Consider the following 23,881-nt stretch of genomic DNA (forward strand, 5'->3'; position numbering starts at 1 on the left):
GAACAGGGCAAATTATCAAACAGATATTCCCATAAACCCAAATCAGAATGTTCTTAGATCCTGAGAATCCCTTCCCTTAAGATAGGGAGAAGGTGGACACATTTCAAATCCCTATGCATCATCAGTTCATAAGTTAAGCTGAATAAAGCAATGGCAGCAAGAGTAAGTGTAAATACACACTGGATGCCATTAATAATATTTATATTGATTGCATGATAAAATGAAAATATTTAGACATATCTGGTTAAAGAAAATACACATTTCACTTATATATTTTTATTATTTTCATATGATTATTAAAAATGCTAAAATTACACTCGTAGTTAGCATTATATTTCCATGAGACAGTGCTCACTTAGAGACTTAGTTGGGTAGTTTTGTGCAGCTAGGTTATTTGGAGAAAGGATGAAAGTAAACCATCTGAATTTATTCAAAAGAATAAAATCATGAAAGAGTAGGAATAAATATATTCAGCTTTCCTTTGTATAATTCTGATCACAGGTTATTAATTGTGTTATTAGATGTAATGAATTTAAAAAAAAAAAACGGCAACAGGAAACATGGTGATGTGGAAAATACATCAGCAGGGTTTATCAGAAATTGTGTATTTGTGACAAAAATAGCCATTTAGCGCCCAAATAAATTGAGACAAGTGACATGTTCACAAATGTTAACCTAAGCCAAAAATCAGAAATTTGGCTAGATTAAGAAGCTGTATTATTAATTATACATTTCTGCTCTGGTCCATAAACAAAGATCACTGCAAATTTTGAGAGGATTTGCACTTCAGCCAATTTACACAGATCCAAATGTTTAACAGCATAGCAACAGTCTGTCCTATAACAATCACTTCCCATTTCTCCACTGCAAATTATACTTAGGTAGGCCAGGTCTTTCAGCTTTTAATCAAACAAATGATTCTTTAAGGAAAGAGCTATACTATGAGTTTTCATATAGTCCAATGCTTATATAAATATCATTCTCTGTTTTAGCTTTTTCAATGATTTTTTCAAATAAGGAATACTATTTAACTGCCTTTGCCAATGTTCATGGGACTTGATTAGCCACGTTTATTTCATGTAATATTCAGCCAAGAAATGTCTTATGATGATTCTTTTATTAAAGCAATAGTAATTTTATTATTATTAAGGCACTATAAATTTTGAAACAAATTCCCCCATTTTAATAAAATATATTAATTACTCTCAGCTTTGGATCTTCTTTTTCCTTTATGCTTAGCTTAAACCAGACACTGAAGTAGACAATGATTAAGGGTAAAGATATAGAGAAACAACATACTTTCATATAATAGCATTTTTCTTATACAAAAATAAATATCATCACAAGAAAAGAGGAAGTGAGAACTGGTATTAGTCCCACGTTATCTGGCATTTCCATACCAATATACATGTGTGTTGAGCTGAGTTAGTGAAATAGTAGAAACCCAAATGTCTAGGAGAAGTGGGCTGAGGGAGCCCTAAACACACTAGGACAAAGTAATTTCTGTTTTCCTAAATGTAATTATTTGAATACTGTTATGAAATCAGATCGTAAATGCTATATCTGTCATAGGAGATGAATAGAAATATTGAATGCATTCAGTTCAGTTCAGTCGCTCAGTCGTGTCCGACTCTTTGCGACCCCATGAATCACAGCACGCCAGGCCTCCCTGTCCATCACCAACTCCCGGAGTTCACTCAAACTCATGTCCATCGAGTCGGTGATGCCATCCAGCCATCTCATTCTCTGTCGTCCCCGTCTCCTCACACCTCCAATCCCTCCCAGCATCAGACTCTTTTGTAGTAGGCATTCAGCCAATACTAGAGGAAGAGAATTAATAATAATACTCAAAAGCTCAATCTTAGTGAGGTAAAAACTCAGTACAATTAAAACTGGGAATTCCATGACCATTATTGTAGAATGTATTTTTATAAAGGACTGTAATTTTCCCTTAAAAAGCTGCTATACAAGCACTAAGAGTAGCATCAAGATGTATTAATGCATAAGGCTTGTTCAAGCCACCCACAGAGAGATAGAGCAAAGTAACAGTGACAATAAGGAGAGCATAAACTCTTCGTCACATTAAGGAATGATGTCAAGAGATTTAAATTGGGTAGAAAGAATTTTAATGAAAATAAAAACACATTCACAATAAAAACGTCCTTAAATGAGGCTGCTTTCTGTGTTCAATCTATTAATTTTCTACAATGTTCTGTGTCATCCGAAGACTACAGTAACTTGGGTCAGACACAGTACATTTAACCTGCAGGGTCTTCCAACAGATGCAAAGTGATGATGATTATCCACAAATGCTTATGTGACAATGCCTGCAGGATCAAGATTCCTCATTAGAATAATATACCACTCATGTAAGAATAGTTGGTCAACATGGTATTTTACTTTGCTCAGATCTCTTTCTGTTTTTTTCACAAAATGGATGAGTTTATAAAGTCCCAGACAATTTTGTTACCTCAGTGGTACCATCTCTCACACATGTGCCCTTTAGAATGAAATAAATGTGTACCCAAAGGTGCCCATTACCATGGCGGGCTGGCAAAGGGTATATTATTAATAAAAGAGCACTGAATCAACATCAGATATAATATATATATATATTATATATATACGTACGTGTGTGTGTGTGTGGGTGCGTGCATATGTGCTGTGTGCTCATTTGCTCATTCATGTCTGACTCTTTGTGATCTCATAAACTATAGGTCACTGGGCTCCTCTGTCCATGAGATTTCCCTGGCAAGAATAGTGGAGTGGGTTGCCATGCCCTCCTCCAGGGGATCTTCCCATCTCAGGGATCGAACTCGAGCCTCTTGCATTTCTAGCATTGGCAGGCAGGGTCTTTACCACAGAGCCACCTGGGAAGCCCACATACATATATACAAATAGTTGTTGTTTAGTTCCAACCCCCAGAACTGTAGCCCACCAGGTTCCTCTGTTCATGGGATTTTCCAGGCAAGAATATTGGAGTGGGTTGCCATCTCCTTCTCCACACACACACACACACACACACACATATACACAACGCTCATTGATGCCTATCACCTAACTAGACAGTTATGAAATACGGACTGAGTTATTTTAGGGAGGAAAGAAAAAAAGATCTAACTTAGTTCTTTTGTCTCTTCTTCACCCTTCAAGCCTCAGAACTGGTACCATCTCCTTCAAGAAGCAAACTTCTTCCCCAAGTTCGGATTGGGACCCCCTCCTTTGTACTCCATAGTGTTGCATGTTTCCCTCATATAATCATAGCACTGAACACTCTGTTTCCTTCAACAGACACAAGAGTTCGATGGAGGCAAGGACTCTCGTAATATTTTTAGACCTTAATATTCATACGAACCAGGCCAGGTTCACATTAGAGATTTGGGAAATGTTTACTGAATTGATAAAGAGACCAATCTAGGAAATTATATTCATCCCTCTTCTTTTATGAGGGGAGAAATTACAGGCCTTGTATGTCCTCATTCTTTCATCTACTGAGTTTCAATGATAAAGTAGAGACTATTCGAAATGCTAGAGATACTATGATTACGCAGTAAGGTTAAACATTTCATTATAATTTAGTAAACGTTGCTAAAAGTAAAAATATTATGAGTCAACAAAGGTGGAGAGATAGTGCACAGCCTCTAAGAGAGGGTTTCCCTGGAGGCAGCATTTGAGTTGGGTTGTGTGGCTCAGTGGTAAAGAATCTGCCTACCAATGCAGGAGACGTGGGTTCAATCCCTGGATCAGGAAGATCCCCTGGAGGAGGAAATGGCAACCCACCCCAGTATTCTTGCCTGGAGAATCCCATGGACAGAGGAGCCTGGTGGGCTACAGTCCACGGGGTCACAAAGAGTCGGAAGCGACCAAGTGCAGGCACATGTGAAAGACAGGCAAGCACAGAGAGAGGGCAAACAGACTTCCGGGCAGAGGGCTGTGAGAAAGCATGGCATGTTCAAAAAATGAAAAGGACGGGGAAAGGATGGTGACAGAATTTAAGACTGGCAATACAGAAGCAGCTTGAGTGCATGTGTGCTCAGTTGCTTTAGTTGTGTCTGACTCTAAAACCCCATGGACTGTAGCCCACCAGACTCCTCTGTTCATGGGATTCTCTCCAGGCAAGAATACAGCAGTGTGTTGCCATTTCCTTCTCCAGGGAAATCTGCCCAACCCAGGGATCGAACCCAGGTCCCCTGCATTGCAGCCAACTGAGCTACCAGGGAAGAAAAAGTCAAATTAAACAAGATACATATTTCCTTTACCTTGGATGCTTACACTCAACTTCTCTGCAAAAGCTGTCAACTCCTTGGGAAAATAAATTGTATTTTTCTTTGAAGTCTAATCCTTAAACAACAACATTCTTACTGTCTTATAGTCATAATAATGTAGTAAAATATTATATTAAAATGTAAGTAAATATTGCAAACTGAAAGACTTTCCATACCTGAGACACTTTGCCTGTTGGAATCTGAGTCCCCGTTACTGGAATTAGAATTGTTGGAGGAATTGTTGTCAACCCCTCCCAGAAGGGGGCGCAAGTGGCTTACTGAGACTTGTTCAATGAATGATGTTCCATACTTGCGAAAATACCACCATTCAAATATCTAGAATAGGAAAATAGTAAGCATGATTAAGGTCCTGTTACCAGCAATAATTTTGTACATACTCATAAAATACGTTGTATCTACTAATTACACCCACCTTAAATACTGGTTTAAACATATTCCGAAAAAATTGTTTAATTCTAAAAATTAAGAAATTTAACAAAAGTAAATTCCATTTACATTTTAACTTCTCAGTGTTGTTTTATCCACTTAATACTGGCTCTTAAGGAAAATTTATATACCCAGTCATGGTAAAAGAACATTGTTAAGAGCTGCTCATTATTACTTTCCTCCAAATTTATATAATATTGATAATAAAAATCACCACAGCTGAAAAGCAATTCCAGAAATAAAGACAAAGAAGTTAGTTTCAAAAGCATGGCTTATTAAATATTCCAATATTTTGCATTTTATATTCTGATAAAGCCATACCTGCATAAGATTTTTAAGACAGCAAAATTTCATTAAAAACAAAAAACCCAGCATCTCCTTAGAGAAATCCAGCTTTACAGGAAAAGTAATAGTTATCCCATTTCATGGTCCTCTGGCACCCAATTGCTGAAAGATTCAGTAATGTCTGCCAGCTGAGATGTGCTTTATAAACACTAGTATCTGTTGTACACCATTAACATTTCCTAGCTCACAAGCCTACCAATAATGTGCTGTTTGCAAAGAAGAAAAGAAACAACTTTCATTAAAAGAGGAAAGAGGCAATGATGCTCACATGACTAGACTGAAATCAGGAGTCTTGAGAAACCTGTATGCAGGTCAGGAAGCAACAGTTAGAACTGGACATGGAACAACAGACTGGTTCCAAATAGGAAAAGGTGTACGTCAAGGCTGTATATTGTCACCCTGCTTATTTAACTTATATGCAGAGTACATCATGAGGAACACTGGCTGGAAGAAGCACAAGCTGGAATCAAGATTGCCGGGAGAAATATCAATAACCTCAGATATGCAGATGACACCACCGTTATGGCAGAAAGTGAAGAGGAACTCAAAAGCCTCTTGATGAAAGTGAAAGAGGAGAGTGAAAAGGTTGGCTTGAAGCTCAACATTCAGAAAACAAAGATCATGGCATCTGGTCCCATCACTTCATGGGAAATAGATGGAAAAACAGTGGAAACAGTGTCAGACTTTATTTTTTGGGGCTCCAAAATCACTGCAGATACTGATTGCAGCCATGAAATTAAAAGACGCTTGCTCCTTGGAAGGAAAGTTATGACCAACCTTGATAGTATATTAAAAAGCAGAGACATTACTTTGCCAACCAAGGTCCGTCTAGTCAAGGCAATGGTTTTTCCCGTGGTCATGTATGGATGTGAGAGTTGGACTGTGAAGAAAGCTGATCGCCGAAGAATCGATGCTTTTGAACTGTGGTGTTGGAGAAGACTCTTGAGAGTCCCTTATACTGCAGGGAGATCCAACCAGTCCATTCTAAAGGAGATCAATCCTGGGTGTTCATTGGAGGGACTGATGCTGAAGCTGAAGCTGCAATACTTTGGCCACCTCATGCGGCGAGTTGACTCACTGGAAAAGACTCTGATGCTGGGAAAGGTTGGGGGCGGGAGGAGAAGGGGACGACGGAGATGAGATGGCTGGATGGCATCACCGACTCTGTGGACATGAGTTTGAGTGTACTCCAGGAGTTGGTGATGGACAGGGAGGCCTGGCGTGCTGTGATTCATGGGGTCGCAGAGAGTCGGACACGACTGAGCGACTGAACTGAACTGAACTGAACTGAAGCAAGGAGAAAGCAAGCGACCTCCCCGAATCCCTCCCACCTGCCCCACCTCCCCTGGAACACTTTCCACCACTGTCTGAAGCTGCTCTCCCCACATCTTTTCCTGGCCTCCCTGTCTGATTTTGAATCTGCTCTGTAAGCAGTCACAAATCATTACAGAGAAGAAATTTAAGAATCAACTATATCCCAGAGTCTCCTAAGAACTATACTTTTATAATATAGAATGTGGAACTATATAAAATTAATTACCTTTATCCTTACTTATTTCATAAAAACAAGATGATGCCTCTCATCCTTTCATTTCAGTCTAAATGTCACCTTCTCAGAGCTCTTTCCTAGTCACCAGATCTACAGTCAGCTTCTCTTGCCTCTCTCAAAGCACCCTGCTTTTCTTCTTGGCAGCATTTATGACATTTGTTTAATTTGTTTGTTTAAATGTCCCACTAGAGTAAGAGTTTTGAGAGAGTAGAAAACATGTTTTGTTCATGACTGTATATCGAGGATTTGATAAATAATGAATGAATGCAAAAAAACAAGTACTATATAATCAATGAAGCCAAAAGTTTGTTCTTTGAAAAGATCAACAAAAGTGACAAACCTTTAGCTAGACTGGCCTCCCAAAACAGAGGACTTAATGTTTTTAACGCATGAAAGAAGGGAAAAGTTAAGTTCTTTGTAATAAACTTTGGGCTATAATTTAAAAATTGGTATTTCTCTATTTTGTTCTACCAAAAATTCCTTTAAAAGACAGAAAGAACATCTACAAATGACCAGAAGGAACTATCAATCAAACCAAATGCTTGCAATCCTATAACAGGAGAACTTGATTTAATGCCAAGGAGTTACCCCTTCTGACTCTATGAATTTTCACATGTTAAGACATTTAAGTAATCTGACTGGGCAGACAGGGAGAATATGATGTAAAAGCTAAGAAGGGATAGGACTAGTCTATAATGTAGGAACAGGAGGAATAAGAGATGTTGTTTGAAGAAAGAACAGCATTCAAGAATGGTAAATTTATGAACCATAGATCCAGAATGGAGTTTGTAACCTCAAGTGAGTTATTTTATCTATTTTAATATCAGTTTCTTCAACTATAAAGTATAAATCACATTTGTTATTTATCCTTGAGTGTCCTTAATTTCACACTCATGTAAATCACCCAGATTCAAACCCCATGTAAAAAACTTAGTTCAGTGCTTGCTGTATAGCTGGTTCTCAAAAGTAACAGCAAAGCTGTCATTTATCACACTGATGCTGTGCATACCTCCCATAGGCAGCACAGCTCACATACTGCTATGACGCACTCCTCTTGTTACTCTACTGTTTAGGCTAATACAGCATATTGTCTGTTACTAAATGGTTGGCTGAAAGCCCTGGTAATCACTGTGAAAAAGGAGGCTGCTTACCATTTGGTCCTGACCACCCAAAAAAAAAAAAAGATTTTGGGTTTGCCTTTATTGAAGAGAAGGAAGGCTCCAAAGGACCCAGAACAATGGTCACAGAACTGGCAATGGCTCTCAATCACTTGTGGGAAAGAGCTTTCTTTGCCCTAAGACTCGGCTTTTTATATTATGCTGCTTGGGCACCTGCCAGGCCTTCATTCATTCAGTAGCACAGCACTAAACGCTCCATAACAAGCATAGGCTGTGCTCCAGGGTCACAGAGCACAGATAGGGCCCCTGACACTACCAATCCATGCCACAGGCCCACATTGCCTCTCACAGGTTGCTCCCATCACACACACACACAAAACCCCACTTTGGGACTCTTAAGGATTTCTCAGTTTATCCAGCCAAATCAGAGAACCCCAGCAATAAAAGGAGCCCTCAAGGCCCATGAACAGTTTCATTTAGAATGCATGAGGGCTACATGTTAAGGTAGTCCAGAGTCACAAAGCTAACTCAGTAGCTATTTAACCTGAAACCTCAGTTCTTGTGCCACTAATCTTACTAGCGCCCTAAAACAAGACATCTTTTTATAAATCTCTTGCTCATTTTAACAGATTTTACCTGTCATTTTCCTTTTCAAATCTTCACTTCCAAATGCCCTCCTATTCTACTGTCTCTTTGCTTTCTTAGCTATCAAACGTAATCCAGAAGTCTATCAAATGGGACTGGATAAAACATCCCAAGGTATAAATGCTTCATATTAATGGAGTATTTGCATTCTAATAGGAGACAGACCTTCCACCCAGTATTTCTAATGCAAAAATAACAGACTTTAGTGAAGTCTGGGTTATTCATGCAACTGTTTGGAAGGCAAAGGAGGATCTTCTCAAGTCTGTCCTATTAGAGCTGTAGATGTGGCTTCTTACCCAATACAGACCCTTATACTGGTATCTACAATATCATGGGACAGGACAAGTACTCCAACATGAATTAAACAAACAGCTACTAAAAGGAAGTGGGACAGGACTTAAAGCCTTCTTAAACTTCAAACCAAAACCTCTAATCTGGGGTCTTAGCACCAATGATCTGTCCCATATCCTGAAACACGGCAGGCTTGGGCCAGAACCTCACAGTATTTTTAAAAAGCTGCACAGATCCAAATGGGCAGATGGTGTTATTTAACACGCACATATTTGGAGTCACTTTGAATTATTCTCCCTGGTGCATAACCTACAATGTAAACATCAAAGCTCTCATAAACAAATTTAGATTTTAAAATTAGCCCTTAGACATGCTAGTAGCTTAATGGAATTGCCATTGTGGAACAAAACAGTTTTTAAACCTGACAAATAACCATAAAATTAAAATATAAATTTACACATTTCATACTCTTTTGAAATGCAATCTGTCTACACCAAGAATTATACAGATCAAGTAAGATGAGAACTAAAAAGCACCAATTAGATTTGTCATTTGGGAAGTCAATAAGACCCAACCATCCTGCTGAAAGGTAAAGGCCCTAATATATCGCAAGACAGCCAAATTGTGTGTCTTAGTTGGTACTCTTGATTCTCTGGGGCTCAGTAATATAATGTGTAAAATGAAGTCATTCAGTTAATGTTGGATGGATGGATGGATGGTTGAAAACTGAATGGAGAGATGGCTGAAAGGTTGAATGGACGGATGATAAGGGTTGGTCTGGTGACTTATGGGATACCGTCTAAATAAAGAGCAGGACCAATGAGAGGTTTTGTGTTCATTTTGTTAGTTATAAAAAAGAGAGATCTATATATATTTGTTGAAAAGGAAAGAATCAAGTGGAACAAGAGAAATTGAAGTGCAAAAGAGTACAAATGACCAAAAGGCAGGACACCAAGAGCCCTGCTGCTGCTGCTGCTGCTGCTGCTAAGTCACTTCAGTCGTGTCCAACTCTGTGTGACCCCATAGATGGAAGCCCACCAGGCTCCCCCGTCCCTGGGATTCTCCAAGCAAGAACACTGGAGTGGGTTGCCATTTCCTTCTCCAATGCGTGAAAGTGAAAAGTGAAAGTGAAGTCGCTCAGTCGTGTCCGACCCTTAGCGACCCCACGGACTGCAGCCTACCAGGCTCCTCCATCCATGGGATTTTCTAGGCAAGAGTACTGGAGTGGCTTGCCATTGCCTTCTCCGACCAAGAGCCCAGGAAGAACATTTACCCTGCCTCAGAAAGGTAACTTACCATCTCTTCCTCTAAGACAGGATGAATGGGAAGCATGAGTGCACAGACAAATACATTCTATTCGGGAAATAGGGTGTGAGATGAGCTGTTTCACAGGTAAGAAGGCAACAAATGGATGAAAAGTAGGTGACAGTTATCTTAGTGGAGATGCAGATAAGGGTTATCATCTGAGAATAAGGGAAGTGGGGGTGGAATTGGGAATGTGAGGATCAAAGCAATGGTTTGGATCTTTACCTTGCAGGACCGAAGGGCCATTGCTATACTCAGGACCCAGATCACACTTAAAACAAAGACTCGTTTGTCAGGAACACAGTTTTCTAGGCCTTGTAACCTTCTCCACTGGGCTTCCCTTGTAGCTCAGTCGGTAAAGAATCTGGCTGCAGTACAGGAGACCCAGGTTCAATCCCTGGGTTGGGAAGATACCGGGGAGAAGAAAATGGCAACCCACTCCAGTATCCTTGCCTGGAAAATCTCATGGACCCAGGAGCCTGGTGGGCTGAAGTCCACGGGGTCAGAAAGAGTCGGGCACGACTGAGTGACTAACACTTACTTACTACCCTTCTCCATTACTATCAGATCGAGGAGCCCTGCAGCTGCAGGCTGGGAGTGGAGATTCAGGTTTGCAGCTGGCCTAAGATGCATAAACACCTCATTTTCACCTGCAGGGAAGGAACAAAAGTCTGGCAAAGAGTAAACAAATAAGGCCCTTTCATCTGTCTTGCAGACCTAAAAGCTGAATCTTTCCTAAAAATGCCTAGATTCTTCCTATCCATTAAGAACTCCCCTTCTTGAATTGCATGTTTTGCAAATATAACACTTCTTTCTCTTCACTTATTGGGACTTTCCTATCTTACTCAAAAATGCTTCAAGATTTCCACAGAGAAGCACCATAATGATTCCACACCAATTCCATTAAATCCATGGGAAACACAAAGATGTCACAGCCTGAAATTGGCTGTGTGTTTCCCAAGGATTAAAGTAGACGATGATATCACAGGATAGATACAGCTATGGTAGAGACTGAAGAGGAAATATGAAACTCTGGCAGTCTACTCTCAAATAGAATGCTAAACTGACACCTGCTCTAAGTCTTCAGAAATACATCTGGTGGTAAACAGATTTTTGGCAAGAAGCGATCTTCTAGGCTTAAAGAAGATAAACCAAGGCAGTTGGCACAGGTTATAGTAATATCCGAAACCTTTTTAGAAGTTTCCTGCTAGAATTCTCAAGTAGATCCTTTTCTCTGTACCAATGACTCTTTCAAAGTCCCTCCCAATTCCTCATGACAATTTTCTTTCTTTCTTTTTTTTAAACACTCCTGGCTCCTTCCTATTTTGTTTAGAAGTACTGAAGAGCTATGGTACAGGACTTGGTCTCCTGCTTCCTTGACCTCAGCCAATTGCCCCACCAGCCATCTGTTCCCCTAACCAGTTGACGGGGATGTGTAAAGAACTTGTCTTCATGTCCTTCAACCTCCATTCCTAGCCACCTATAGTCAAGGCTTCAAGAAAAGAAAAAAGAGAACTGAGGTTCCCTTCAAGGTCAACAGCCGGTGATCCATCCCCACCTCAGTGTCTGCATTATAGCATTAATGACTATGACCTGGACAGGAGGATCACTGTCCTGGGGTTAAGTACCTAGCGACCACTGCCAACTGGGAGATGTGAGCCTCTGCCATGATGCCCAAAGCTCTGTCAACTAATCCTGGGGGTCAGCTTTCTTTCAGGGATTCTGACTTGGTTAGTCTGGAGTTGTATTCAGAATCCATCACTATAAACAAGCTCCCAGATAATTCCCAGACACAGCCAGTGAATTCATCTGTTCACTGAATCTATGTGCATTCAACAAATATTTAAGAATTAGCAAGACATTACACAGATATATTTTCAGCCTATGTGACGCTTCCATCACAGAGAGGACAAGACCATAAATGTCATAAGTGAAATTATAAATTGTGGTTAAGTGATGCTTTATGTTCTAGACTAACCAAATCTGACCTAAGCCACAACTGATTGGAAAAAGTTTCCTCTAGAGACGTTTATAGTCTCTCTGTCTCCCTCTTTCTTTTCTCTTCTTTTTTCTTTTCCTTTTCTTCTTTTTGCTTTCTTATCTATGTGGTCCACTTCTGTAGGTCTGTTAAAAGGAACACATCACCCACTAGACACTGCTGCAACCCATCTTCCTGGTTAACACATTTATGAGATGCACAATGATGCTGGGACAAAGCAGTGAAAATTTAAACTTTAATCTTCCTTATACTCTTACCTAGCAAGGTGACCTGACAAGTCATAGGTTTTCTGGGTGCCTATTCCTTAGGTTTTTACTGACTTAAACTGGATGACTTCTGAGGGTTCCTTTCTCTAGCCCTGCAACTGCATTATTTTCAAGTCAAGTGGAGGTCAAGATTTTAGATGAATGAAAAAGAGTTGAAAGGAGCCATAACAATCTGCTAGTCCCACTCATTTACTTTTAAACAGGAGGGGACAAAGGGCATGGTCAGACAGATCCAAATTCAAATCCCATCATGTATCTTTGGCAAGACTACGTAAATTTTGTGTCGGGTTATACTCAGCAAGCTGGCTTAAAACTCAACATTCAAAAAATGAAGATCATGGCATCCGGTCCCATCAGTTCAGTTCAGCTCAGTTCAGTCGCTCAGTCGTGTCCAACTCTTTGCAACCCCATGAATCACAGCACGCCAGGCCTCCCTGTCCATCACTAACTACCGGAGTTCACTCAAACTCATGTCCATTGAGTCGGTGATGCCATCCAGCCATCTCACTCTCTGTCATCCCCTTCTCCTCCTGGCCCCAATCCCTCCCAGCATCAGAGTCTTTTCCAGGGAGTCAACTCTTCGCATGAAGTGGCCAAAGTATTGGAGTTTCAGTTTTAGCATCAGACCTTCCAATGAACACTCAGGACTGAACTCCTTTAGAACGGACTTCATGGCAAATTGATGGGGAAACAATGGAAACAATGACAGACTTAATTTTCTTGGGCTCCAACATCACTTGTGGATGCTGACTGCAGTCATGAAATTAAAAGACACTTGCTCCTTGGAAGAAAAGCTATGACATATGTAGATAGCACATTAAAAAGCAGAGACATCACTTTGCCTACAAAGGTTTGTACAGTCAAAGCTATGGTTTTTCCAATAGTCATGTATGGATGTGAGAGCTGGACAATAAAAATGACTGAGTGCCAAAGAATTGATGCTTTTTAACTGTGGTGCTGGAGAAGACTCTTGAGAGCCCCTTGGACTACAAGAAGATCAAACCAGTCAATCCTACAGGAAATCAACCCTGAATATTCATTGAAAGGACTGATGCTGAAGCTGAAACTGCATTACTTGTGCCATCTGATGCAAAGAGTTGACGTACTGGAAAAGACCCTGATGCTGGGAAAACAGCTGGGAAGGCAGGAAGAGAAGGGGATGACAGAGGATGAGATGGCTGGATGGTATCACCAACTCAATGGACATGAGTCTGAGCAAACTCCAGGAGATGGTGAAGGACAGGGAAGCCTGGCATACTGCAGTCCATGGTGTTGCAGAATCGGACATGGATGAGTGACTGAACAACAACAAAAATACTCAATGGCATAGAGGCATTGGCTATATCAACCACTTAGAATTTCAATAAAGTTAATATTAGAATTGACTTAGAATTAAATGAAATAATATATTCAAAGTGCTTAAAACAGTACCTGGCATAGAATGGAAAACACAACAAAAGGGCCTTTATTTACAACTGATTCCTATCTAATTAGTATCTTTTCTTTCACTTTCCTGAAAACTATCTTTTTACACTGGATCCCTGAATTCACTCTTTTATTTACTATTTTAATTTTCTTTTTTATTCTTGATTCTCATTTTTAAAAATTATGCTCTGGCTGCCTTTTCCCATATCCCTCTATTGAATATATATGCATAACCCTCAGGCATAGGAGCATGTCTAACACATTAATGGGGATACAGGGGTCTATTATAAATGTCAGTATGGCAGTATTTTCTCTATTCTACCAACATTTTTAGAAATTAAGGGAGCATTTTCTCCACATATCTACCTTACCATTCTCAAAAGCAAAAATAAAACCCATAAATGTTTTCCATAGAAATAAACATCACCCACAGAGGCCACGTCAAGCAGACTGGGCCTGTCCTTCCTAGAGCAGATGAAAGACTAAATTGGTGGGTTTGGACTGTGATAACAGGTGCAGTTCCTGTGGCTGGAACTGGACTGAGATGAGAACTACTGTGACAAGTGGTAGAGGGGCAGCATGAAGTTGAGCAAGGATAGAGGTGCCTGGATTGGGTATGGGCCTGGGAACTGTAAGGGAAGAGTGAGAAGTAGGTGGTGTAACAAACTCACTGCTGGCTTTCAACCTATAAAATTAAGAGATAGCAGTGACATCTACTGAAATACATGCTGCTAAGTCCTCATTTATTTTTAAACACATTAGTGTAAGAGACAGCAACACTTGCCAAACACATTTTATTTCTATGTATGTTGTTCAGTTAATTGATTTTTCCTTCACAGGGTAAAAATAGCAGGGATTTTGTTCGTTTGTTTGTTTGTGTTTAGCTCTCTTTGCCTAAGACATCACACTGCATGATAACTTCAGCCTCCAGCATAGGAATCCTGAGGTCTCCAAACAAGAAATTTCCTCAGGGGCAGCCCTGCAGCTTCTGTGTTCACCACCTGGCTCCCTTGACATTGCTCAGGAAAGAGAAGTTAGGTAATTGTCTCTCTGGTGCCAGGAAACTGCTATGCAATTCTATGCACACAACTATTTCGCAAAGCACCTGATCCTTTATCCCAACGCTACCTCTCCCTGAAACACACTTGACAGAAAGGTACAGCAGCTGAAGAGAAACCCTCAGCCAACGGTGCAGTTCAAGGGCTAGCAAAGCTGCGTCCCCAAGAGCCGACAGCTCCAATGTCAACAATCTCTAACACAGGAGCCTAAAGCAAATGACAGTTATTCCCACACATGGTAGTGACTTTGACCTCAGTATAAACCAAGCATTTTTGAGAAGGCCTTTCAAAATCTTCCCACATCTGAGGATTTCCTTTGCACAAAGTTTTGTCAGTCAGAAGAACCCTCTACTTCCAAAGAAAGCAACAAAGCAATTATATCATAAAACACAGCAGTGATCATCAGGCATCAGCAACTGCAATTTACACACAGGGAGAAAGCGTCACCAGCCTAGGTCTGCAAAGGTGGTCATGGTCCAAAGAAATCCCTTTATTCAGAGGAGAGAAGCAGGTAGATGGTAGATGGAATGTCACCATCCCTAAGTGAGAAGAGAAAATGACTGTTGGACTTAGCTCACCAGAGTGAACCTCTGGAGAAGGAAATGACAACTCACTCCAGTATTCTTGCCTGGAGAATCCCATGCACAGAGGAGCTTGGTGGACTATAGTCAGGGGGTCACAAAGAGTCAAACATGACTGAACTAAGTACACACACACACCAGAGTGAAAGGAAACAACGTGCATTCTGGTAATTAATTTATAGGCTAGTGAACCCACACTGAGTACTACTAGAATAAAATTCAGACCTGCCATTTGTTCAGAAGCTAGAAAAACAGCTGAGAACTTAACCAGTGAAAGTGAAAGCCACTCAGTCGTGTCTGACTCTTTGCAACCCCATGGACTGTTGTCTGCCAGGCTCCTCTGTCCATGGGATTTCCCAGGCAAGAACACTGGAGTGGGTAGCTATTCCCTTCTCCGGGGGATCTTCCTGACCCAGGGATCGAACCCAGGTCTCCTGCATTGCAGGCAGATTCTTTAACGTCTGAGATACCTACTTAACCAGAGAGGTAATAAAATCAGTGATGAAAGTATAGGCTCTGGTACAAGCCAGACTGGGTTGAAACCCTGCTCCACCATTTGTCAGCTGTGTGACCTAAGGCAGGTTACTTCCTATCCAGCTTATGAATTAGTAAAATGAAAACAATACTAGTAGCTACCTCATTGTATTTTTTCTTGCCCATGTCTCTATAATTAATAGTAATCACAGCATTATGTACAAAGGGGGGGGGGATTCTAAAACCTCTTTCTCCTCAAAGATTCTTAACATAAATTTAACTATATTAGAGTGATTCCACTAGTTTAGATGGCTCCCTTTAAGGTCACTTAAAGAAAACTACTGTAAGTATTATAACTTATTACACTTCACTATTTGTTTTAGAGCATAAGGCAATGGAGCCAACGTGATAATGAAAATGATTATCATATTGCTTTTTGCCTATTTGGGATCTTTTTTCAAGGAAGCAATATTGAAATATATGTAAATTTTAGAAGAAAAGGAGTTGAAGGGAGGAAAAGCTTAGAACTGCCACATCTATGTCAATACATTTAAAGAAACTGAGCTATATTTCTCCTGATCTTGATTATGTCCAATAATCCATTTCGAAAACAGTAATGAAGGAAAAACATTTTTGTTTAACTGAGTCACACTTGGTACAGAGTATCTCAGATATTAGAATTTGACACAGAATTACATCTTCCTTTATTTTCCATTTTGCCTACACTTTGTTTTTCCGTTCAACAAAAGTAGCATACAATTTTAAAAAACTTCTTCTCAAATATATTTTAAAAACATAATCTGGACAGTGCAAGGTTTCTATCAGGTCTCCCACCCAACATACACATACATGCAATCACTGTAAGCTGCTGCTGTGTACTCTTGCAGAGTTTTTTTTTAAATAGGAAGAATTCCACCACTTACCAAAATAAGCCCTGATATTAGTGAGGAAGTTCCTGTTAGGGCCACGTAGAACTTCGGTGTTAATGTGTTCAAAAACATGCTCACTGAAAAACAAGAAAGAGGGAGAAGAACAGGGAATGCATGAGTATATCATCAGTAAAACCAACTCTCATTTTTCTTTCTGGTGAAATCATTTGTTTCTGATGACAAGAGTTATTAGAATCATAGCCAAGTGCCATTAAAATGCTTCAGCATCACACAGGCTCAGAATACTAGGTTCAAGTTATATATCCTAAAAGAAAACAACTACATACAAGAAGAAAGAGCAGTTCTGAAAATTATCGTTGTGAACAATTTTCATGAATTTATAGCCACTGAAGAATCGAATCAAAGCTGGTTACTAAACTGTTAAGAGGAATGGAAGGTGCCCTAATATAAAACATATCTGATGTGTGGGTCCCACATATCAGAATTTTTGATGAGCCAACAAATGGTAGTTTAACCTTAAAACAAGCAAAAATTAACTATATTAAAGATTTTAATACTATGATCACTCCTGAAAAAGAAATGTTAGCATATATTAGTACACTTTTTTCAACTAACTTATAAGGTTGTTAGTCTGCTCATCAAAGTAATTGGATTCAATGGAGAAAAGATGAAAACTAAATCAACAAAAATGAAAGTACAATGGTAAGACTAGCTCCTGCCACTGTTCAAATCAACACTACAGCAGATTTGCTTGCCAATTAAGTAAGGTCACTTACACATTTTATAAGTATATTTTAAGTCATTTATATCTAGAAATTGCACAAAACTTTGCAAACCAAACAACAATTGACCTAAATGGTTTTTTGCTTGCATATTCACATTTCTTAACTGAAGTGTTTGTGGAAGGGGACCATTTCCAGTCTTGTTTCAATGAAGAACATTTTAAGTAGGACTTCTATGTAATTAGGGGAAAAGGCTTTGGCATTTGTCCCAAGCTCAGCCCAGAAAGCAGTTACCAACATGAACAGAGATCCCATGTTCACTCATTCAACAAACGCTTCTCTCTGCTATGAATGAGACTGTGGACAAAGAATGGAAGCATGAATCAGACATAGCTCCCGCCGTCTAGAAGGCCAAAGTCTAGCTGGGAACAGACAAGTAAACAAACAATCACCAGACGGTTCTGATAAGTGCATAGAAGGGTCCTGTGCACAGCATTTTATGAAAACACCTAAAAGGTATGCATCTCGGTCTGGGGGGTCAGGAAGATGTCCAGGAGAGTAAGCAGGAGTTAACCACACCAAAGTGGGCAGAAGGAGGAAAGGAGTGCCATGTGAGTGAAGGACAGGGCCTGCTTTGAGGTCCTGAGGAAAGAGCACAGCCTTCCCAGATGTTTATGGACCTTCCCAAAGGCAGAGATGTAGAAGGATGCACTGATTCTGTCTTTCCTGACAATGGGCCTGGTCTCAGCAAACCCTCCTCCCCCCACACCCACTTTAATCAAACCGGTTTGAGGGACTCGTGGTCTATCATTTGCCATCACAAATCTGGACTAACAAAGTGCTCAATCAAAAGTCACAGCATGACTAAGTGGACTCTTTCAGGGAGGTAGAGGAAGGCAAAGAAGGAGGGATCAGCCTAGAGCTGTAAGGCAAGAAGAGGTGCAGTTGAAATGTGGTCCTGTACTTGGCCTACTGGAGCCCACGCTCTGGAGCCCTTCTCTGTAACAAGAGAAGCCACAGCGTAGAGAAGCCTGAGTACTGCAGCTAGAGAGTAGCCCCCGTTTGCTGCAACTAGGGAAAAACCCGCAGAGAATCAAAGACACAGTATAGCCAAAAATAAATCAATAAATAAAATTAAAAAAAAAAAAGAAAAAACAAAACTGGTTTGCCACTTCCACATAACAGCCTATATAGAAGGAGGGAGATTTCTAAAAATATTAAAAAAAAAAAGAATAGAGCAAACAATTCTAGTAACAAACCTACAGCTTGTAACTGACAGTCTGATTCTGAGGTGCCTAAAATTCCCCTCCGCACACTACGAACGATTCAACATTTCTTTTTTTTTTTTTAAGACACCAAAATAGACCATTCACTTTGTTATTCTGTAATTATGAACATTCATATCTGTTCCATACACTTTTCAGTAAGTTTCTGGGGACATAGAATTCAACGAAATCTATTTCTAAAAGAAAAAGGGAAGGCACTGCCTGAATTGTGAAGTGCTTTGGTAGTCCAGCTAAAAGCATGAAGCAATGGAGAGAAAAAGATTGGCTACTGAAAAATTACTGATCCACTAGAGATAAAAGACTGAAGAACCAATTGACAAGTGAAAAAATTATGTGAGTTTTTAAAAGAGAGAAAAATAAACATTCTATACATTCAGTTTTACTTAAAATTATACAGCAACCATCAGAAACAATTAACCCATGCTTCTCTACTACATCCAGCTATGTGTACCAGAGCTGGGAGTGGGAGAGAGAACGGTGGGCACTAAAAGAAACAGAGAATGAGAGTACAGATAGAAGCATTTATAGAGAGTGGAAGGTGTTCATCTAATAACCTACTAATTTACGGTCTTACTAGATATTCTGGGTAACATCATTAAGACATGGCATCTGGCAATTCTGGGCACAAATATCAACAATTAGTACTTGCCATTTGAATCTATCTATGTATTTAAAGTTTACAATAGCAATTTCACAGACTGGAGAACTCAATGCTCACTTCATCTCTGTGACAGCAATATTATTATTCATCTTATTTCATAGCTGGTAGGTGGGCAAAGCCCTAACCACAGTTATCCAGCCCCCAGAGCTCAGGCTCATGTTATCAAGGGTGCACAGGAGGATAAAGCTGAAAAGCCTGCAGGAACAAAACAGCGAAAGGAAAACAACGGTCTTGCATTTGAAAGGGAGAGGAAGTTCTAAAGGAGAGATACTAAAAGATGGATGATTTTACTGCTATTCTCGGGGCAGTAGGGTGGAGGTGTGGCGGGAGGAGGCTGGATGCCACCCTGAAGGGAAGCATCTAGTTAAATATTCCTCTGTTAAATGAGAGCCGCACATTGCAAACCAGACTGTCTTAAACCTAGGAATACCTTGCCTACTTTCATCAGAGTCACTGGAAATTATTTTTGAAAATATGAGGGAGGGCCTGCTGAAATACCTAAAAATTAGAAAACTTTGGGGAGTATAGTTTGAAACATAAACTGGGTATTTCCTGACAACCAGTCCATTCTAAAGGAGATCGATCCTGGGTGTTCATTGGAAGGACTGATGCTAAAGCTGAAACTCCAATACTTTGGCCACTTCATGCGACGAGTTGACTCACTGGAAAAGAGTCTGATGCTAGGAGGGATTGGGGGTGGGAGGAGACAGGGACGACAGAAAATGAGATGGCTGGATGGCATCACCGACTCAATGGACATGAGTTTGTGTGAACTCCAGGAGTTGGTGATGGACAGGGAGGCCTGGCGTGCTGTGATTCATGGGGTCGCAAAGAGTTGGACACGACTGAGCGACTGAACTGAACTGAACTGATAGACATAGGCTGAGACTCAGGCAAAACAAATGGTAAAGACTAATCTAGCTTTGGTAAGAATCAATTCATAAAATTAAAAACTTAGTAAGTCAGAAGGCTTTTCATCTGACCTTGCTGGACACACTAACAGATCACTGCTCAAAGAATATTGCATCAATTATTCAAGGGTGACTGGCCTCTGGGACTGTTTCTTCAGGCGTTCTTAAGATGCTGAACTTTAGTCGTGTCTGACTCTTAGTGACCCCATGGATGTACCCCACCAGGTTCCTCTATCCATGAGGATTCTCCAGGCAAGAATACCAGAGTGGATTGCCTTGCCCTTCTCCAGGGGATCTTCCCAACCCAAGGATCAAACCGTCTCCGGCAATGCAGGCAGACTCTACCGTCTGAGCCACCAGGGAAGTCAAAACTTGGCACAATCTGGAATTAAGTACAGGTGAGAAGAAACTAGGGAGGAGGGGTGGGTAAATGAACTGAAAACTCAGGGACCGCTCTGGATCACAGAAGAGAGGCGGTAAGAAGATAATGCAACATGTCAACTGTGGAAAGTCAAGAATCACCCCTGTGAGCTGGGAACAGAATACCAGAGGGCTTACTCAGGAGTCACGTGGGATGGCCCTGTGAGGCCCTGTCTGTGAGGAGCCAGCCCTGTTTCTGGCCCTTGTGACAGCAAGAGTCTTCCCGCATATTTTTCAGAGCACAAACAATTCCCAAATTACACTCCTGGAGAATACACTGAACACCTAACACTTAAAGAGTGTTTGACTCCTCAAGATATATTCTACTTTATACAAGCCCTTGAATGAACAGGTTAAGGCAGCATCAAAGACTAGGAGGTACTGACTAGACAGAACTGAATATGTAGTGTGATAAAGTCTACAGCACCCAAAAACATGGGTCTGCTTTGTCCCGTGTTCCATTTAATGACTTGCTAAAATAGGGCATGTGAAGTATAAAGAATTAGAGAGTTATGACAATCAGCAATCACTGAAAAGATTAGGACTAAAGTCCCTAGGAAGAAAGGTTAAAGAAACTAAATCTATTTAAGCTGTATTGGAAAAGAAAAAAGAGAGATTTTGTGTAAAAGTTTTATGCCTGGGAAAGAGAGAGGGGATAGGAGACTTGGTCTCTGAACTGAAACCAGCAGCAGTGGTGGCCCTGGGAAATTCGGACACCCTCCCAGAGCTGCTCTGAGGCTCAGACTGAAACAGGCCTTTCCTCACCCCCTCACAACCAGTTCATACTTGCCGAGTGTCACCCTGGGCAGGGTGCTGGGGATAGAGCAAGAGGCAGAGTCCCTCTAAGGGGCTTACACTCAAGGGATGAGAGAGGTAAGTAAACCACTAAAAGAACACGTGAGGGAGTTCGGAGGACACACCGCACTCAAAGGGATTAGGAGAGAAGAGAAATGTCTGCCAAATGGAAGCACCCCATCTGAGACTTGCAGGATGAATCAAGGGTTACCCAGGTGAGATTACTTGTGGCTGCATGGGCTCTTCTCAGACGAGACAAATGAAAATGAGTTCAGACTGTACGTCTCAAAATTAAAGGTGTTTACTGCTCTTTGGTATTCTCCAAAATCATTTATCAAGGACTTCTCTCCAGTGACTTTATGCAGGGAGTAGATAAAAGAATACTGAAGAAATAGGGAACTCTGAATTCTTACTTTTCTTAGAAAATAAATATAAGTAAAACTTATTTCAATACAACTTGAAAATCTATGATTCTGGAGCTGTTTCATTATCTACAACATAAGAATACTATGTGTCCTACAGGGTTGTGAGAACTCAATGTGATAGTTTAGATAAATTGTCTAACACAGTAGATGTCATCAAATAATAATATTGTTGTTTTTTATATTATTCTTCCTTTTGTGACTAGGCATCTTCTATTACTATGGCATAGAAAGCAGAGGAGACTGAGCTGAACGTATAAGTAACAGTAGGAATAGTAGTCATCTAGCATTTACTGAGCAACTCCTGCATGCCAAGCACTGTGGTACAGACCACAGCCCAAGAAACAGATCACCTGCAGTGTGATTTGTCTTTATGCGAAACACGGATGTCCTACAAAACAGAGAGTCAGTTAACAGAAGGGTCCTTTGAACTGGATTCTCACTGCATGAGACAGAAGTAAACTTGAGGGTGAGTCTGAAGGCAGCCATTATAGAAGGCAAAGAAATCCATGTGGATATCCAATAACTCTGGCTAACTGTGGTGAGCCCAGAAAGGGTGTTAAGCCAACTCTATCTGCTCCAAGAGCTTCTTTCTCAACTGTTCATAAATAAAATGCAACTTCAAACTCTGCTTCCATGAGAGCAAGCTATTCCACATGCTAATCTGTGGCTGTCTTTGTAGATCTACTGATATTAAAGTAGAAGCTCAGAGGAAATTTTTTTAAATCTGGAAACCAAGTATCTTCATTTTACCCCAGTAAATTTTTTTTAAAGGTCACATATTAAATTTACAATATTTGCATGTAATATTTGCATATTTGCATGCAAAAAAAAAATCCGTTTTACATTTGTAAAACCATGTCAGTTCAACAGAAGATTAAAAGCACTCCAGGAGCATGCTTTCTCATTTGTTGTTTCTGCTTCCCCTCTCCTTGCCCTTCACCCTGGTCTCCGAAGGCTGTGACAAGGTCTCAGGCTTTTATGTATCACAATTCCCTGGATAAATTCTGTTACATTTATCCTTGAGAGGAGAAAGACATGCAAGTATATTTTTAGACATGTTCTTATTGCAAGAAACCCTCATAAATCATTCTGTCAACTCTTCCCTCTACCCTTGACGTTGCGTTGGCAACTTTACAGGTATACTGTTTCTGCTTTATCAGGCGTCTGGCTCTACTGAGGAGTGGAGCTGAGCACATTCTTTCCTCAGTTGTGATGGAGAAACTACATTGAAACAACGCTCAATCTTCATGGCTCCTTGTCCCTTGCTGGAGGGAGTCCATTTGTCAACAACGAAGGACTGTCCAAAACCCAGTCACATATAAACCTTGGTAACCCAAAGGACCTAGAGAAGCAAAATCTCAGATTACCTCTTCCCTTTTATTTACAAGCAGGCTCATGATGAGCGACTATAGTTAAGAACACGAGAGAGGCTTGTATAAGTCTTTTACATTTTTAGCTATTTAAAACACGCTTAGATTTAGAGTCGAAGATTTATGACTCTTCTTATTTCTCATAAACTGTTTGACATAGGAAGAAAAAAAGACATAATTGCCTCAACGGGAGAAACTTCTGCAACGAGACAGAAGCCTTATGGAGACATGGTCCTCCAGGCCAGGCCTCCTCTCACCTCCAAGCAGTCACTGTGTCTCCATCCTCCAGCACCCAGCACAGAACCTGGTCCACAGGGATACTCAACATTTGATAAACACTGCAGGACAGCATAAGGGAAGAGTGGTAGGTGATAAAGTCATTAACAACCATTCCTCAGGACTTCTGATTTAAAAAAAAAAAAATTCCCAAGTCTAGAAAAATTGAAATTCTTTAGTGGCTGGGACCTGTTCTTCTGGGAGTGTGTGTGTGTATGTGTGTGTTTCTGTCCCTAGAGTAGCTGTACATTGTGAGATGCTTATTAGGGAGATTGAATGACCACTGCTCACTGCTAAATCAAGAAAGTGCAGACATACTTACACTATCCTCACACAGTAAGGCCTTGGCTATCTAGA

The 23,881-nt window shown here is 40.4% G+C and overlaps 1 protein-coding gene across 7 annotated transcripts in view; it reads right to left on the reverse strand.

Annotated features, from left to right (window-relative positions):
- The window catches only part of ST7 (suppression of tumorigenicity 7), a 281,009-nt gene that overhangs the window by 114,732 nt on the left and 142,396 nt on the right, over positions 1 to 23,881 (reverse strand). For 6 of the 7 annotated variants that reach the window (XM_055420813.2, XM_055420815.2, XM_055420812.2 and 3 more), the window contains exons 2-3: positions 16,692 to 16,774; positions 4,442 to 4,601 (exon numbers count right to left, since the gene is read on the reverse strand). In XM_055420813.2, coding sequence (XP_055276788.1) covers positions 4,442 to 4,601; positions 16,692 to 16,774 — 243 coding nt within the window. Of the gene's footprint in view, positions 1 to 4,441; positions 4,602 to 16,691; positions 16,775 to 23,505; positions 23,573 to 23,881 lie in introns of those variants that run through there. The other variant, XM_088834428.1, reaches the window with a different exon arrangement.

This window comes from Moschus berezovskii, chromosome 3 (genome assembly GCF_049115385.1).
Source record: "Moschus berezovskii isolate FMDL1 chromosome 3, NW_MosBer_1.0, whole genome shotgun sequence".
Taxonomy (NCBI): Eukaryota; Metazoa; Chordata; class Mammalia; order Artiodactyla; family Moschidae; genus Moschus; species Moschus berezovskii.